General features: G+C 45.0%; 1 protein-coding gene across 1 annotated transcript in view; it reads left to right on the forward strand.

Moving 5' to 3' along the window:
* Window positions 1-1,204: 1,204 nt before the first annotated feature.
* The window catches only part of LOC129524018 (basic proline-rich protein-like), a gene marked incomplete at its 3' end in the record, with an annotated part of 19,790 nt that continues 2,061 nt past the window's right edge, over window positions 1,205-18,933 (forward strand). Inside the window, 4 exon segments of the mRNA XM_063708895.1 lie at window positions 1,205-1,309; window positions 9,422-9,634; window positions 10,379-10,485; window positions 11,309-11,445. Coding sequence (XP_063564965.1) covers window positions 1,205-1,309; window positions 9,422-9,634; window positions 10,379-10,485; window positions 11,309-11,445 — 562 coding nt within the window.

Consider the following 18,933-nt stretch of genomic DNA (forward strand, 5'->3'; position numbering starts at 1 on the left):
GAAAATTTTTACAATCTACTCATCTGGCAAAGGGCTAATATCCAGAATCTACAAAGAACTCAAACAAATTTACAAGAAAAAAACAACCCAATCAAAAAGTGGGCAAAGGATATGAACAGACACTTCTCAAAAGAAGACATTTATGCAGCCAACGGACCCTTAAAAAAATGCTCTTCATCTCTGGCCATCAGAGAAATGCAAATCAAAACCACAATGAGATACCATCTCACACCAGTTAGAATGGCGATCATTAAAAAGTCAGGAAACAACAGGTGCTGGAGAGGCTGTGGAGAAATAAGAACACTTTTACACTGTTGGTGGGACGTAAACTGGTTAAACCATTGTGGAAGACAGTGTGGCAATTCCTCAGGGATCTAGAATTAGAAATACCATTTGACCTAGCCATCCCATTAATGGGTATATACCCAAAGGATTATAAATCATGCTGCTATAAAGACACATGCACACGTATGTTTATTGAGGCACTATTCACAATAGCAAAGACCTGGAACCAACCAAAATGTCCAACAATGATGGACTGGATTAAGAAAATGTGGCACATATACACCATGGAATACTATGCAGCCATAAAAAGTGATGAGTTCATGTCCTTTGTAGGGACATGGATGAAGCTGGAAACCACCATTCTCAGCAAACTATCGCAAGGACAAAAAACCAAACACTGCATGTTCTCACTCATAGGTGGGAACTGAACAATGAGAACACATGGACACAGGAAGGGGGTCATCACACACCAGGGCCTGTTGTGGGGTGGGGAGAGGCGGGAGGGATAGCATTAGGAGATACACCTAATGTAAATGACGAATTAATGGGTGCAGCACACCAACATGGCACATGTCTACATATGTAACAAACCTGCACATTGTGCACACGTACCCTAGAACTTAAAGTATAATGAAAAAAATAAATAAATAAAATTAAATTAAATTAAAAAATAAAAACATTCCAATGTTTCACTGTCATTATATTATTAAAAGTTTTCCAGTTGTCCGTGGCTCCAAGATTCCTACTTGCACCTAATATCCATTCTTTCTTTCTTACTGATAGAACTCCCAATTTTCAACTGGGCAAAAGGCCACTTGTAATAAAAATTACTTTCCCCTGCTTTTTTTGCTGATATATGTGGCCATGTGATTAAGTTCTGGCCAATGAAATAAAATATGTTATGTATAAATTTAAGAAAATGTCCTTGAAGGGCATGAGCATGCTCTTTGACCCATTCTTCCTTCCTATTGGCTATAATGCAGATATGATGGCTGGAGCTCAAGCAGCTATAGTGGACCATGAGGTAAAATATGCCAAGAATGAAAGGGCAGTTAGAAGGCTGGGTTCCTGATGACGGTGAAGACACTCCATCAGCTCTGGGCTACCTCCCTCCAGACTTCTTTTACATGAGAGAGAAAGAAGCTTCTATCTTATTTCTTAGGACTGTAGCCTTTCAACTTTTTCTCATATAAAGAAAAATATTAATTAGGCCACTGATTAATGGTTCATTTCTCCATTTAGTTCTGCTCATAGAATCTTTGTAGGATTGTAGCAATCCCTAGTTTTCCATACTGAGAAAACTACATGGTCCCAGCCTCCCAAGTAGCTGGGACCATGGGTGTGCACCTCCACACCTGGCTAATTTATTTTTAAAAATATTTTGTAGAGACCGGGGCTGGGGGTGGGGAGGTCTCCCTATGTTACTCAGGCTGGTCTTGAACTCCTGGCCTCAGGTGATTCTCTTGCCTTGGCCTCCCAAAGTGCTGGGATTACAGGTGTGAGCCCTTGCGCCCCTGGCCTGGAATGAATCTTAAAAGTTTTGTGGGAGGCTTTGGACAAACAACTTTTCATTTTTTACCATCTCAGAATCTTAGAACAGGAGACTGGAAAACTGCAACTATCTTGCCACCACAAGGACAGAACTTTATCTAAGAATGGAGCCAACTCACGGAGGCTGACCTAGAAGGTAGAGAAAGAGGATTTCCTGTTCTTCGTGACATCATTTAGGCCCCAGTGTCAGGTGTGCTGCAGCCTGTCCAGCCTTTAGATATCTCAGGTGTCTACATCAGTTAAGTTCTAGTTCCTTATTGTTATTGTTGTATGACTTGTCACTTGGTTTACCGGATAAAACACAGAACACCCAGTCAAATTTGAAATTCAAAGAAACAATAACTAATTTTTATTATACGTATGTTCCAGATATTGCATGGGACATACAGTAAAATTTTATTCATTACTCATCTGAAATTGAAATTTAACAGGGTGTCCTGTATTTTTATTTGCTAAATCCAGCAACCCTTCTTGTAACCAAAATGTGTTAGTGTTGGATGGCAACACAGTGTTCACAAGAGCATCTGTTGTTTGGGTGAATGGGAGAGAGAGTCCTTGGCTGGGCCCAGATGCTGCAGAACCACAAAGCCTGAAGAGGTTGCTTCCAGCATTGTTTCCAAAACAGGGTGTCACACATTCATGTTGACAGTGCTGAGGACTAGGGTGGGTGAGGGGCAGGCATGCAGGGGCCTGAGCTGAACCAAGAATGAGCAGGAGGCCCAGAACTAGACATGCAGAGGAAGACAAAGATCAAGACATATAAAACACACTTAATTTACTTTGTATTCAATAGTATAGTCAAGGAAGGGGGAGACAGAGAGAGAGAGAGAGAAAATAACAATAGAAATAATGCAGGTGATGATGACACCAGCCATAAGCAGAGTGGTCCTGGAAAGAATTTAGAGGGTGCCATATATGTGTGACTGGTCCCTTATCTGGCCTCTCACAGTATGAGCTTCTCTCTGGGCTGAATGTGATTCAATGGTCACGGGGATGATAGTCAAAATGTTGAACAACCAGCACTGTCAGACTCATTTGCACTCATCAAATATCAGCTCAGGCTTTCTGTCTGAGCGATTTCCCATGAACCATTGACTTGAGCCCCTAACTTCTGCAGAAGAGGTCACACTTCTTTAGAATGTGAGAAATGAAGTAACAGAAACCAGGCATCTACAGAGCCCAGAGGTCTCAGTACAGAGCCATGTGAGGGCTGGCAGGTCCGTAATCAAAGGGCAAGGCAAAGCACGTTTGTGGGGCTGGAGCAGCTGGAGCTCTTTGGCAGGATGTGCCAACCTCCCACTCTTGCCTTTCTTGTCACAACCCTGCGTCATCCTCTGAGGGAGTTCCTGGGAACCTGGGGGTGGCCCCTTGCTTGATTCCTATCTTGGAGTCTCTTCTGAGCGTCACCAGCCACAGCCCTGATTCCTGAGTATCTCTGGCTCTTGTCTGGCATCAGGTGGTTTCACCTGCCCTCCGAGCCTAACCCTCCTAGGACCCACGTCAGCACTGTTCACACCAGTGTGTGACGCCTGCTTCAGAAACAACCAGCTTTGATAAACCCTTTTATTACAGTCATGGATTTCCCAGACCAGAAACCTTTCCAAACCCTCAATGTCATGCTGTGTGAGAAAATCTATCTCACTCTTCAAAAATAAACTGAGAACTTGGAAAAAAAAATCAACCATACTATTTGTACCCAAAACACAGCCGTTGTATGGATCTCTGTTGCCTACTCACCATGAAATCGTAGATGGTTGTAAGTAATGAACTGTAATGATGACGCATGGAATGGGGCAGGCCGGGCTATGAGGCTCCCGGGGCAGAGGGGGTCATATCAGTGAATACACATGTGAGGGCTGAGGGACAGGGAGGGGACTACTCACCAAGCTGTGTTTGTGTCACTCATTAGATATGCATGGACTGAAAAAGATCAGGGAACATGCTTTGAATTGCAGATAATAAGGCAAAAACATATTTTTCTATTTTTGCTCTGTAACTCAAATATCCCCAGACCTTGCTAGCCTGTGGGTACCAAAGAGGTCATAGTCACATGAGACTTCGAACATTGGTAGGCTCTGGGAGAGAGTGGCTGGGAGGTGGAGAGCGTTGGCTACACTGAGCCAGTCTTCCAAGGATATACTGATGCTGGTACATTGAATACTGGTATCAGACCACACTAAAGTACTGGTACTTAGCAAAGGCTTATACAAGAGGGATCCTACAGGGTTACTTGATGAGATGCTCATGTTACTGCTTCAGCAGCTGTGGCTCCTTCCCCATTAGCTTTACCAGGTCCAAGGCATTATTCCTGGAGCACCTACTTCACCTGGCTAACTCTCCTCCTCCTCCAGACTGCAGAGTCTTTGGGCAGCCTTCCCCAGAGTATGACCCAACTGTAGTGCAGGTGTGCATGTGAAGAGGATGGTGTGTGTGTGTGTGTGTGTGTGTGTTGCATAGGGTTTCCTGTATAAGAAAGGAACAACAGTAGATGTCTCATTCACAAATATCCACTACCACTGCCTGGCTTCCTCCAGCCCTGTACACCCACAGTCACCTGTTTGAAATTCATCATTAGAAATTCTTTAGGGCTAACAAGCTGCACTTTATTTAGAGTGTAAATACACTTCCTGGGTGAAGGGTTAAGTCTACAAACCTTTCTGTATATTTCTATCTCATTTGCTCTCATCACACCTTAGCTGCCACAGAGGAGGAAGACAGGAAGTAGCAGAGCTAGAGAAAGAAGAGGAGGAAGAGGAGAAGGAGGAGGAAAAGAGGGACAGAGGATGTAGTAGGATCAGGGAGGAGCTACACACCACTCTGAGTGAGACCAGCTTCTCTTTCAAGACGTTCTCTTTCCCTTCCACCTCTAGCTTCTTTGCATTTGAGATGGATTCCAGAAAAATACCCACTCACAGGGTCTCTCTCTGATGGCACATATATGAAAAGAAAGTTTTCTGGTTTGAGGTTTAGTGCAAACTTTTGCCACCAGCTCTGGTTTTTGTTTCCAGCCTTCGGTGGTTTCCTCCCCCAGGCCAGTCTCTCAGGCTCTCTTTTTCTCTGGGCAGCCTCTATTGCCAAGGCAACGGGGTTTCTCCTACAGCTTCCCAGCCACAGCCTGGAAGCATTTGGGATCTAGACCACGTTCCTCCCCAGTCCTACTGCTCTTCTCTCCCTGGGCCCCTCACTTACTGAATCCTGGGTCAGGGCACACAACTCAAGACAATGGTCAAGAGAGACTCCCTGTGCTCTTCAACCCAGTGCCTCCTGTCCTCTATGGAACTGATATCAACTGTCCCCTCTTCCTGCTCTTTGAGCTCCCCCAGAAAAGAATCCACTTGACAAATGCGATAATGAATATGGTACACTTTCTGTGTAGGTCAAAGAGGCAAGGAAGAGAGAATCTAGGTCATGTAACTCCAGAGAAATGACTTGAAATGCATCTTCCAAGACCATTTTCAGTGCTGCTTCTCCCCTTCCTGATGCCCTCCCCCTACCAACATGCGAAGAAATTCAGTTTTGTCGAAGCTCTCTTTATTAAATGGTTCTTCAACCCTACTGTCAATGCTCCAGAAGACAAAGTCCCATCTGTTACATTTCAGATGCACTGGAGAGTAGTGGTTGGTTAAAAGCAAAGGTTCTGGGCCCAGATTGCCTGGATTAGATCCTAGCTCAAATATTGTATGAATTTTTGACAACTGATGGAACTTCTGTGGTTCCTCATCTGTAAAATGAAGATAGTAGTGTCTACTGTACTACTCAGGAGGCTGAGGCAGGAGGTTCACATGAGCCTGGGAGTTGGAGGCTGCAGTGAGCTATGATTGCACCACTACACTCCTCCAGCCTGGGTGACACAGTGAGACCCAGTCTCAAACTTAAAAAATAATTATTACCTTAGAGTATTGTTATGAAGTCAAATGAGATGATATATAAAACTTAAAGCAGGGCCTGGCACACTGTAAGTGTCATACACAAGTAATACAGTGCTTACTTTAAGGATTTGTTCTTAGGAGACAGCTTATCAACCACCTTTGTCCACTGAACACCTTCTTTGGGATCTAACCCCCACCCCCAGCACACTCCTTTTAAGGATGGTCAGTGCTCTCAACCAGAAGATTTATGGTGAATGAAATTTGCTTCATTGCAATATCTTTAAGCCAACCCTCATTCATTCATTCATTCATTTAGGCCCAGAGAAATTCCTCCTCACGGCTTTTTTTTTTTTTAGCTTACTGACTCCTAATCAGCGAATGTATTCCTGCCCCAAAGCTCTTCACCATGCATTAAATCACACCACTTCATTCCAAAGTTTTCCGTACAACTTCCCCATGTCTTTTTAGTACACCCCCCAAATCAATTCATGCATCTTTGCCCCAGTTCCTGGCTCACACTGGATTCCCTCCTGACAAACGATTATGACATCGGCACACCACAAAAGCACATTTACAATTTTAAAAGAATCTACAGGAAAATAGGGGCAATACAAGCCATAATAAACTGTGATGCCAAATTTTGCTAAAGATAGCTATCAACCTATGCCTCAAAGCCCAACTAAAGTTGTAGGATTTCAGCAGGCTTTTATGTTCCCATGGTAACCAACATACGTGCAAAGCTTATAAACATATCTTAAGAAAGACTGTGAGTGGAAAACATGCTGCACTGAACTGGGAAGAGCCAGGTCTAGCCCCAGCTCTGTGGCTGATCAGCTGGGTGGGCTAGGGTAGCTATTTATAACTGACCCACTGTCTCAGACTCTACCAGTGTTTTTCAAAATGTGTGCTTAGGTCACCTATATCAAAATTGATAGTTATGCTTTTGTAAAATACATATTCTTGGGCTCCATCAGAACTACTGAATCAGAATTTCTGGGTTGGGGAACCAAGAATCACATTTTTAACACGATCCCCAGGTGATTCTTACGCTTATTTATTTATTTTTTGTCTTTTTTTTTTCTTCCTTTTTGTGGAGAATGGGGTCTCGCTATATTGCCCAGGCAGGTCTCGAACTCCCAGGCTCAAGCTATTCTCCTGCCACTGCCTCTGAGAGCTGGGATTACAGGCGTGAGCCACCGCGCCCGGCCAGGTGATTCTTAAATGTGCTAAAATCTGAGAATCACAGGGCTCTCTAATCCTTCTTCCAGTATGTTAGCATTCCCTGCTTATTCATGAAAGTCAGAAGTTGATTGCTGGGACCCAAAGAATCATTACAAAAATCCCTAAACCACAACGAGGCAGAATATGTTTGTCAGAATACTCTATCATTCAACAAATATTTACCCAGTACTTTCTACATGTCAGGCACTATCCTCGGGATACATCAGTCAAAAGCATGACAAATGCCTGCCCTCGTGGAGCTCCCATTCTAGTTTATGGAAACAGAGATAATAAATAAGCTGTTAATTAACATAAAGATGGATGAACTATGTAGCATGTAAATAGAGTAAGGAAGGGGGGGTCAGGATGGAGGGTTGTTAAAATGTCTCCTAAATTATATGCATCCACAAAAATCAACTTACATGTTTATTGCAAAGGCTTGACAGGCAGGCCCAATTGCATCTTGAAGTAAACCTCGGGAATGTGGTAGATTCTTCTGGTGCACTGCCCAATCCCCTTTAGGGCTGATACAACTCTGATATAACTTCACTTCCAACCTCTCTCCTCACCCTGCTCCTTTCACATCCTGTCAATGACTCAATGACTGAGACTGATGGGCCCCTGCCTCAAGGTGGGGCCAACCTGGTGGTGTAGTTTCACTCCATGAGCATTCTCCTTGCTAGTTTTCCCCTACCTTATCCTGCTGTCCTCACTCCCATTGTCCTGGGAGCACTCTTTGATAAATCACTTGCATGAGAATCCCTGTCTCCAGTTCTGCTATTAACAGAATTCAGCCTAAGACAGGGTCCCCAAGCAATAAGAAAGGATACTTATGGTAGGTCCTACAGACTAGGAGGCCTGAGGATTGCTAGGGTTCACTCTCCCCTAAATCTTTATTGTTCCGTTTTCATCCTCAATTTATATGTAAATATTCAGGGTCTCTGGGTGCTTGACATGACCCTGTGGAGGAAAGCAGTGAGGCACTCTGAGATGCACTGCCTGCTATCTGGCCCTCTGTTCTTCTGATTCCTTCACTCCTTCAGCCACAGACACTTTCCAAGTGCCTAAAATGTGGCAGGAACTGTGCTGGGCTTGGGAATACAGCACAAACATAATAAGCTCCTCAATATCACACTTGATGTTTTGTCAAACTCTGTTAATACTTGAAAATGGCCCCAGCTTGTGAGTAATTAGCTGGCTCAAAGATCACGTTCACGTAGCTTTCTCATCAGCAATTTTTTAAAACCAATTTTGACACATCTTTGCTCAAATAAATGAACATTCCTATCTTGAAGGCCTTCTTGAAGCAGAAAGAGAAGGGCAGATGGGGGCAGAAGGGACGGGGGCCAGAGCATGTTCTAATGTAACATGAGAAAACATGTGCATGCCAGCGTTGTTTATTACGAAAAGCCCTGCTTTTCCTTCATACACTGTTTTTCACACTCCCCACATCAGAGATTGATTTCTTTTTTCAGTGATGCTGACGGATGTCCAAGGAGACATTCTTCACACTCTTGACAACACAGACATTCTTGAAATATTTGCAAGGTTAAGAAAATGCTTAGGAGGTTTTCTTTCAAATAAATTTTGTAATATAACCTTTCTTTGCTCCTGATATCTTGCAGTGGTGGGGGAGGGGCTGGAAACACGAAAAAAAATTAAATAGGGTTTATCTGTAGAAGTTTACCAGGGACCTCAGTGGTGAAGGCCAACCTGCCTGCTAGCCCCAGATAGCTGAGAATAAGGCCTGGGCCAGACAAGAGGGTGGGGGTGAGGGTCTTGAACCGGCAGAGCTCCTCCCAAGGGGCTGAGCCCCTCTCACTTTGATGCAGTCAGAAGCTCCAGGAATACTTGATGGACATGATTTCCTACAGGCAAAAGGAAATAAACAGCTCTGCATACGTAAAGGGCTGAGGTCATTGCCCCTTGGTGTTTCTCACCTGGCAGGAGAGAGGAGGGGCTGTAGAATTTAGCAGGGAGACAATGATGGTGACTCAGTGCTGAAAGTTTCCCGCAAGCAGACACAGGCCACTTTCCCTGTGTCTACTCACAAGCTCACCCAAGAAAGAGCCTATGCCTTCGGGGCTCATCTCCTCCCTGTCATCTCTCTCCTCGTAACTAAAAGGAAGGCCTAGAACAGCTCCACTCAGGGAATGAGTGCAGGAGAATCACCAGGACATGGTGGGCCAATGCAGATTTGGATTCAGTAGCTCCTGGGTGGCGGGACCTCACAGTCTGCATCTCTACTAAACTCCAGGTAATCCCAATGCCCACGCAGTCACCGAACCACACTTGGATAGGAGTGGCCTAGCTGGTTCCAAACCATCTACCTCATGCTGTGGTGGAGAGGAGGAGTTGGCTCATGTGGTTAGATTGATAAAGGTGGTGTTTTTCTGATGACAGCAGATCTCCAATTTTAGCCCTGGAGACTATTCCAGAGGTGGAGTGCTGCTGCTATTGCTGTCTCTTACTGCCCTTCTTTCTCTGTCACACAGTCCAGCCTGACTGGTGCTCCGGCCAGCTGCCTGCCTCCTGTACCTGAGTGCAGGGTAGACCCCCTGGAAGAGAACATTCAGAAGACACAAAAGCCTAAAATGAAATTTCGCATCCACCAGGCGATTCTCTGCTCGGTCACCCCGCCTCCAACTGCTTTAGGAGCAGCAGCGAGCGGCCGCTCAGCAAGGCAGCCTTTCCTCTGCTGCAGGAAGGTGTGCACTTCTAGCTGGAGCCCACTCCCCCTCTGCAGCACAGTGTGCTTTTCATTAAACAGCCACTCCAGATGAAAGGGCTATTTGCTTCCAAATTGCATAAATTGCTATTTCTTTATTGCTCTCCTAACAGGGGCTGCCCTAAAATTGGCGTGAAGGGCTTCCAGTTTGCATTTTTCCTGTTTTCCAAGCCTTGCTCATTTTTCACATCTCTTGAACTCTCTCAATTCCAGCCTGCTTGAGTGGTTGGCAGAGCAGAGGGTGGGGCGGGGGTGGAGGGGGCTAATTAACCCAGGCTAAGAGCAGCCTTGGCAAGAAGCCAGGGGAGGGAGGCCTTGCTAGGTGGAGCTGGCACCTGGCTTGTTGTGTGGATAATGACTCAGGGACCACAAGAGAACCTGGGTAAGGTGCAGTTTGGGCAGCAGCAAATATCTGGCTTGAATCATGGCTGGATGTTTACTGTATTATTTAGAAGGAAAGCTGGAGCTGTGATGATTCCTAAATAGAATAAGGCAGGCTGACACAGACATGAAGGCTGTCAAGTCAGAATAAGGTATGCCTGTCGGCTTTATCTCTAGGATGTTGTGTTCTTTGATTTGTCACAGAGGATGGAGCAGTTCTGAACAGCAGATCACTGTTCAGAAGCAGCCTAGCATTAAGTGAATCAGAGAGTGCCCTCCTAGGTGGAGAGGGGAAGGGCAAATTGCTTCAGGGAGAGGTGATGACATTGTCTCCTTCTTGGAGGCCATCTCGGCTCACCAAGAGGTCCCTGAAACTGTGTACCTTGGCACTGGCTTCTTCAATGCCAAGGCAAGACCGGGCTGGACTGACAGGTCCTTCAAGAAACTGGGGTAAACACAACTTTCTTGCCTGGACCGTCTTGGATCTCTTGGGGACATTCTCAGAGGGCATGGGTTTGGGCTGGGCTCTGTGCTGGGAAAAGGGCCCTTGGAGCAGACAGGAGAGTTAATATGTTTAAAGAGCTTAGATCATTGTCCAGCACATCATAAGCCCTAAATAAATAATAGCTTTTTATTTTATTTTATTTTATTTTATTTTATTTTTTTGAGGCAACGTCTTGCTCTGTCACCCAGGTGGAGTGCAGTGGCGCAATCTTGGCTCACTGCAACCTCAACCTCCCTGGTTCAAGCAATTCCCCTGCCTCAGCATCCTGAGTAGCTGGGATTACAGGCACATCCACCAAGCCTGGCTAATTTTTTTGTACTTTTAGTAGAGACGGGGTTTCACCATGTTGGCCAGACTGGTCTCGAATTCCTGACCTCAGGCAATCCGCCCACCTTGGCCTTCCAAAGTGCTGGTAACACAGGCATGAGCCACCACCCCTGGCCTAATAGCTATTTTTATTTGGCAGTCTGATTCATTCCAGAGGTGCCCCAAACCTACCTGGAACAGAATAACACTAGCTGGTCAGAAGTAATCATCCTGCCTGAGTTTCCTTAAATCAGTCTCCAACCAGCCTGTCATGATCAATGTAATGTATGTTGCAGCAAGTTCTTTACTGATCAAAAAGAGTAAACATTTTCCATAGATTTATGTCTTTAACAAAATAATTGAATTAGCATGGGTTTAAAGTTGCTTTCTGAGTAGTAGGGAAAATTAGTTAGTTATAGCTGACTCTCAGGGAATGACGCAATAATCCCCCACATTTGCCAGCTGTGCTGTAGCAGAGCTGAACACTGAAGCCACACTGCCTCGGTTTTACTCCTGGCTCAGCTGGTCACTAGCTGTGTGGCCTTGGACAAGCAACTTTACCTTCTCTACCTCAGTTTCCTCATCTGTAGATGGGAATGGTAAGAGAACCTACCTCAGAGAGTTGTGGCAAGGACGGAGTGGGTTCATGTGTGTAGAGCATTTAGCATAGTGCCTGGCATGTAACTAGTGCTACTATACTGTCACCCCCTTGGAGGTACTGTGTCATTTTTCATGCATCTACCAGTAGAAAGAAGGCCAGGAACCACCACACTGGATTGTCTATGGGTCATTCCATCAGTAAATTGGTTGGTAAGTTGGTTGAGTAGTACTTCTCCTCATGTACTAGACTGTATATGAAGGCAGTGAATTTCATCTGTTTTATCAGTGACTGAATCCCCAGCACCTATAACAGAGCCTGGCCCATTGAACAATGTAGGTCCTTGATAAACGTCTGTGAAATGTTGAATCAATGAATTAACATCAATTGAAAGGATTTTGGCCAGGCACAGTGGCTCACACCTGTAATCCCAGCACTTTGGGAGGCCGAGGTGGGCGGATCACACTGGTCAGGAGTTCGAGACCAGCCTGGCCAACATGGTGAAACCCCATGTCCACTAAAAAGTACAAAAATTAGCTAGGCACAGTGGTGCGTGCCTGTAGTCCCAGCTACTCGGGAGGCTGAGACAAGAGAGTCACTTGAACCCGGGAGGCAGAGGTTGCAGTGAGCCAAGATTGCGCCACTGCACTACAGCCTGGGCGACAGAGCAAGACTCCGTCTCAAAAAATAAAATAAAATAAATTGAAAGGACTTCATGAGTATCTGCTAGGCTGACAATATTTTTCCAGGGTAAGAACCGTTATCTGGCTCACTCTGCCTCTGTCTGTCTACTCCATCCTATGGTCCATCCTCAAGTGTCTAAATTTTGTCTAGGGATTAAGCATCAGGGGAGTTTGGCTTGCAGAGAAACTGCTCTGTGTTCTGATTCTCTTCCGGCCCACAGACAGCCTGACACCCCACTGTGCATCTGTATACAGAGAAATTTGGGGGAGACTCCAAACTATTCTAGCTGCTGCTCTATAGGAGTCTGAGGAAGTAGAGTGTAAGTGAAGCTTTGGAGAAGTGAAAATGTGGCTAGGAGGGAAAAAAGAAAAGAGCAAAATAAGGGCGTATCTGTAGGGGACACTTGTCATGTTTCCCGACTGCACAGCAGCTGTTGAAAAGCCTTCCACTATTTGGAGAAAGTCCTGCCTTATGAGCTCATCTGAAAACGTGTTCCTAGGCTCCCTTGCAGCTAATGCCCTGGCATGTGATCTGGGCTCCACCCACCAGACATGATGCTTGTGTGATACTTGAGACTTCTCTTTGCAAGTGGACAATGTAAGAATGCCAGTGCCATGCAGAATCCATTTTCTGGTGAAGATGGTGGAGGGGATGTTTTGTAGTGGCAGTGGCTGAAAAGTCAAATTCCTGGTTCAGAAGTGCTACTACTGGTGTTGAGGGCAGCAGCAGCTGCAGTAAAGTAAGATCCTGGTGTAAGTAGCGACACTGTGAACCGTAGCATCCAGTGCCTGGTGGTAGTGGTGACAGAGCAGTTCTGTGAATGTTATTTCTCAAAACACAGTCTCAAGCCTGTATCTCCAGTCTTCCTGATAATTCTGTGAGCTACCTAATACCCTTTGTGTAAACGCCTTTTCTACCTAACCAAAGAAATGTAAGTGAAAATGTGCAGATTGCTGAACCACAAAACACATGTTTAAAGCATATCCCAGGAAAGAAAATGAAAAAAATTTTTTGTGTGGTTAAATACGCATAACACAAAATTGACCATTTTAACCATTTTTGTGTACAATTTAGTAGCATTAAGTACATTCAGAATATAGTGAAGCCATCACCACTATCCATTTCCAGAACTATGAAAATAAAAAATTTTAGCATAGATTATGTCTTTGAATATTCCACATTTCTAGGTCAGTTTTAATTCAAGTTAACATTTAATTGTTTAGTTTCTACAACGTAAGCTCCACAGCTCTGTTGTTTATTGCTGTATTACCAACATCTTGTAGATGCGGGGAAAATATTTGTTTGATATTAGTGATCAAATGGGATATTCTTGAGTCTAGTGCTCGTGCGGTGCCTGGGCATCTGGATGGGGGTGTAGACAAGTGTATACACACAGTGCGTGGGGGTAGACGCTCTGTTAGTGGGAAGAAGTGATCTTATCGAAGGCATGAAGCAGCGATTCCCAGCCAGGGAACATCTGTGCCCTGGGTTGTAGGGGGCTGGAGAGGCTAATGTAAATTACACTTCTACCTGGAATGAAGCTAACAAGGTCAACTAAAAGGCTCCCATGGCTGGGATTATAACAAGTTAGTGAGGCTACATCAGTTAGTTTCTGCTTCTCAGAAGCTTAGACTGGCTTTCAGTGATGTCATAAGGATTTCTTAAGATTTTTTGGGGAAAAATTAATAATAGAACAATATTTGGTAGTGCAAGAGTTGAGGGACCATTTGGTCATTTATTCAATATTATTTATTGAGCATCTGCTTTGCACCAAGTTCTTTTCTGAGAACTGAGGTCTCTGCAGCAAACAAAACAGACATGTGCCTGATATTGAGACTTTACATAGTAATGGAAGAGACAGAAAATAAACAAACATCAGATATGTCCAGTGGGGAAAGTGCTGGAAAGGAAAATAAGGCCGGGTAAGGGTGGAGACAGTGACTGGAGGTATATGTGATTTTTGGTAGCGTCATCATGGAGGATCTCTGAGAAGGTGATATTTGAGCGAGGACCTAAGGGAAGGGAGGGAAGGTGCTGCAGAGACATCTAGAGCGTTCCAGACACACAGAACAGGAGGTACAGAGCTCTGTGGAAGGGTCATGCTTGGCAAATCCCTGGAACGCAAGGAAGTCCGTGTGACCAGAGTGGAGCATGGGGAGAGCTATAGGTGAGAAGGTCAAAGAGGCAGCAGAGAAAACATTTTGCTCTAGAAGATCCTGAACGAATATTGCTAAGCATGGCAGACAAACCTCCTTGGTCTCAAATGAAGTGTTTCTCTGAAGCGTTCACCGCCCTACAGGAGGAGGATGAAGGGACCACTGGCTCTTTCCTCCCAGCCTTTCTGATAGCTCTGTCTTGAGTCCTAGTTATCATGGTGAATTGCCATTTTCATTCTCTGGCTTCCTGGGCACAAGCTGGCTTTTCTGCAGTGAGAGGGGAGCCGTTGGTCTGCTTTCAGCAAGTCCCAGGCAGAGTGTCACCTCAGTGCCTGGCATGGGGCTGGCCATGTTGCCGGCGAGTGGGGTGTGATCCTTATCATTAAGGAAAAGGTGCAGGTGTGAGAGGAAAAGCAGAGATTGAACATGGAAGGACAAAAGGAGAAGAGAGAACTAGAATGAAGGGGCCTATGAAAATGCGAGTCCCCACCTCCCCAAAAGTGTTGGCTTGGGTCTCTTGAAGATGATTGCTTTGACTTCTGCTGCATAGTTTCTCTTTAATTTTCCTGATATTAACAGAAAAGAGTGCTGGGGCTGAGCAGAGAGTCTAATAAACACAGCAGGGGCCCTGTGTTCCTTCCTGGGGCGCTTGCAACGTGGAATGTGTCAGATTTGGAGCTGGCATGAGGGTGCCAGCCACAGCCTTGCCAAACCCCTGCACCGTTAAACATCTGATTAAATACACGTGGAATGATGCTGTTTTCTTTCAGCCTGTTCTTCGCTGACACCAACTATCCTTTGATATAAAACGGAATCTATCAGAATCAGCAGTTCCTTGTTGGGAAGGGCTATGTTGTATTTCTCTCCATCTGATATGTAATCTCAGTGACCCTGAGTTCCTAGCCTTCTGCAAGCTCATTTTCTTTAACACTAGATAGTGATAGCCTGAATCCTTGCTCTGTGTGACTGCAGGATACTAGGGCTGTCCAGATAGTACTGAAGATATTTGCCAAGTGCCTGCGTGTCCTGGATGTTGCCTGTCACTTACCCCCTACCTCCCATCCCATGACACCTTCCACCTCTCTGCTGTAGCTGGCCCTCCAGTTTCTCATACTATTGTCTCTTTCTGCTCTGCTTCTACGTGGTTGTGGACACAGTCTTCCCCTATATTCTCTACCTCAGCTACCAAACCAGGCTGGTATGTGTGTGGAGGCAGGGCTGAGTCAGAATTTTTTTTTTTTTCTGGAGTAGGGTCTTACTCCAATGTCCAGGTAGAGTGCAGTGGTGTGATCTTGGCTCACTGCAGCCTTCACCCCCACAGGCTCAAGCCATCCTTCCACCTCAGCCTCCTGAGTAGCTGGGACTACAGGCACATGCCACCACGTCCAGCTAATTGTTTTTTGTATTTTTAGTAGAGACAGGCTTTTGCCATGTTGCCCAGGCTGGTCTTGAACTCCTGCATCAAGCAATCTGCCCACCTTGGCCTCCCAAAGTGCTGGGATTACAGGTGTGAGCCATGAGAGTCAGAATATTTAACAACTGCTGTGGCCCAGAGTATGGCCAATCCATCCTAAAGGATCCTTGTGGTGTCAGGCATAACCCTTTAGGGTTATGGATCATGGGGTGGCTAAGGGGGCTTGGGGTGGGCTGGGGTACACAAGGTACCAGTGTCCTAGGGGATAACTGGGAGAGAAAGCCTCAGGACAGCGGCCATCTACCAACCAGTATGAAATATTTTAATATTTTAACACCTAGTACAGCTATACAGTTGGTGCTCACTCAGTAGTTTTGTGTACCCAGTTTGCTAAGGGGTAGAGCACATTGCTTGGGCAACTGAAAATTATATCTTAAACATCACTGTAGGTCTATCATCATCCCGCATTAGAAGGAGCCCCTCACTGACAGTCTCTCTTTTTGGCTACCAGTTGGCCTCCATGATTGTGGGGTCTTTTCCCTCAGAACCAAGTTCCTTCTCAAATCTGCTTTCACGCTCAAGCCTAGAATTCTTCCCCAGCTCAGCTCAAACCAGAATTTCTGTATTTTACATTCGTCAGGGACAAACCAACAACGCCTTCACAAAAACAACCAAAAATACTGCCCAAGGAAATCATTGTCGATTTTACTTTACTTATGAAGAACAACCTCAGTCCACCTTCCCCTCATTTTTCACAGCCAAGTGCCATGAAATATTTTCTTACACAGTAGAGCAGTTTCATCTCTAGGATGAATTCTGTCCCTATCCACTAGAGCAAGGGTGACAACTGGCAGCCATATTTTAAAATAGCATTTTGGGGTTTCTGTATTAGACATGAAAATCACCTAGCTTTCCATGTCTAAGAAAGATCATAGAGGCTGAATAAGTGCTATCAAGTGACTCAATAAATGATATTTTCTTCATCACTCCTTAGCCACACCTCCTACTAGGTTCTCAATAATTTTATTGAAGAATTTGATTGATTGATTGACCAGCCCATTTATTCATCTGTTCAACAAATTGGTATTTACAGCCTACTATGTGTCACCTCTTAGTAGGTTCTCAATAACTTTATTGAAGAAATCGATTGATTGTTTCGTTCATTCATTCATTCATTCACCTGTTCCACAAATATATATTTAGAGCCTACTGTGTGTCAGGCACTGTGCTGTTTGGAAAAACAGGGGAAAACAAAAAGGACAAAGATCCCTGCTCTCACAGAGCTTACATTTTAGTGGGGGAGACAGCAATCACAAATAAATATTTAAAACATAGAGTATTGAAATAGTAATAAGTGCTAAGGAGCTGAAAAGCAGGAAAGATGCATAGGCAGTGTGGAGGCAGGGGAGTGCGTAGTTTTAGATAGAGAACTAGGGAGGGCACTGAGGAAAAGGTGATGTCTGAGTGAAGGCCTGAAGGAGGAGAAAGTGAACTGTGCTGATATCTAGGGGAGGATGAGGAGCAGAAAATCCATTGGCACGTGGTGAGCAAAACCAACGACACTGAGAAAGCCCAGTTTCTAACATGATCAAATTGAAATACAGACAGGTGCTTTCGGTGGTCTTTGGTTTTCTCCTTCACTGAATAAGGATTAGTGTTTTTTTGTTTGTTTGTTTGTTTTTTGAGATGGAGTTTTGCTCTTGCTGCCCAGGCTGGAGTGCAGTGGTGCGATCTCAGCTCACTGCAACCTCCGCCTCCCGGGTTCAAGTGATTCTTCTGCCTCAGCCTCCCAAGTAGCTGAGATTACAGGCATCTGCCATCACACCTGGCTAATTTTTTGTATTGTTAGTAGAGTCGGGGCTTTACCATGTTGGCCAGGCTGGTCTCCTGACCTCAGGTGATCCACATGACTCAGCCTCCCAAAGTGCTAAGATTATAGGCGTGAGCCACCACGCCCGGCCTCGATTTTGTGTGTGTGTGTGTGTGTGTGTGTGTGTGTGTGTGTGTGTTTTAATGAAGAAACTACTTTGTCTCCCTGGTCAGTGCTTTTGGCAATCAACACATTTTCCCCTCCACCTCATTCATTACAGGAGGATGAATATCCCTGGCACAGTTGTGTCAGACTACTAAACTTATGGTACTTATGATTTGTTTAGGGCAGAAAATAAAAACAAATGTGACATTTACTTTCCTGGTGTTCTGCATTTTCCCCAGTAAATCAATCATGATAGTTAATTAATTGTGGGTACATTTATGTGCCTGAACCAAGTACAGCTGTTCCAAATAAGTTCACATTGAAATGACCCAATAATAACTGTTTGCTATCATGTTTCCAGAAGCACATTTGCCCTGGGCAGTTTTGTTCACTCACAAACTCTGTTGCCTATGGCAACAAATGTTTACATTTAGGCTGATAGGAACCTGTAAGAAGTGATCAATTTTTAGAGGATTTCAAGATTGAAAAACAGTTCTGGCTGGGTGCGGTGGCTCAAACCTATAATCCCAGCACTTTGGGAGGCCGAGGTGGGCGGATCACCTGAGGTGGGGAGTTCAAGACCAGCCTGACCAACACGGAGAAACCCCGTCTCTACTAAAAATATAAAAAATTAGCCGGGCATGGTGGTGCATGCCTGTAATCCCAGCTACTTGGGAAGCTGAGACAGGAGAATCACTTGAACCTGGGAGGCAGAGGTTGCGGTGAGCCAGGATCACGCCATTGCACTCCAGCCTGGACAACAAGAGCGACACTTTGTCTCAAAAAAAAAAAGAAAAAAAGAAAAAGAAAAACAGTTCTGTCTTCTAGCAACTCACATGCCCATCACATCTTGTGCCTCTTTTTTTTTTTTTTTTTTTTTTTTTGAGACAGAGTCTTGCTCTATTGTCCAGGCTAGAGTGCAGTGGCGTGATCTTTGCTCACTGCAACCTCCACCTCCCAGGTTCAAGCAATTCTCCTGCCTCAGCCTCCCAAGTAGCTGGGACTACAGGTGCATGCCACCATGTCTGGCTAATTTTTGTATTTTTGGTAGAGACGGGGTTTCACCATGTTGGTCAGGCTGGTCTCGAACTCCTGATCTCAAATGACCCACCTGCCTCCGCCTCCTAAAGTGCTGGGATTACAGGCGTGAGCCACCGTGCCCACCCATGAGGTAGCATTCTTAATAATGAGGTTCACATGGCAAAGCAGCCCAGTGGTTTTTAGCTCTTTCCTGCTTTTTAGCTCCTTAGCATTTAGCCT

This window comes from Gorilla gorilla, chromosome 7 (genome assembly GCF_029281585.2).
Source record: "Gorilla gorilla gorilla isolate KB3781 chromosome 7, NHGRI_mGorGor1-v2.1_pri, whole genome shotgun sequence".
NCBI lineage: Eukaryota > Metazoa > Chordata > Mammalia > Primates > Hominidae > Gorilla > Gorilla gorilla.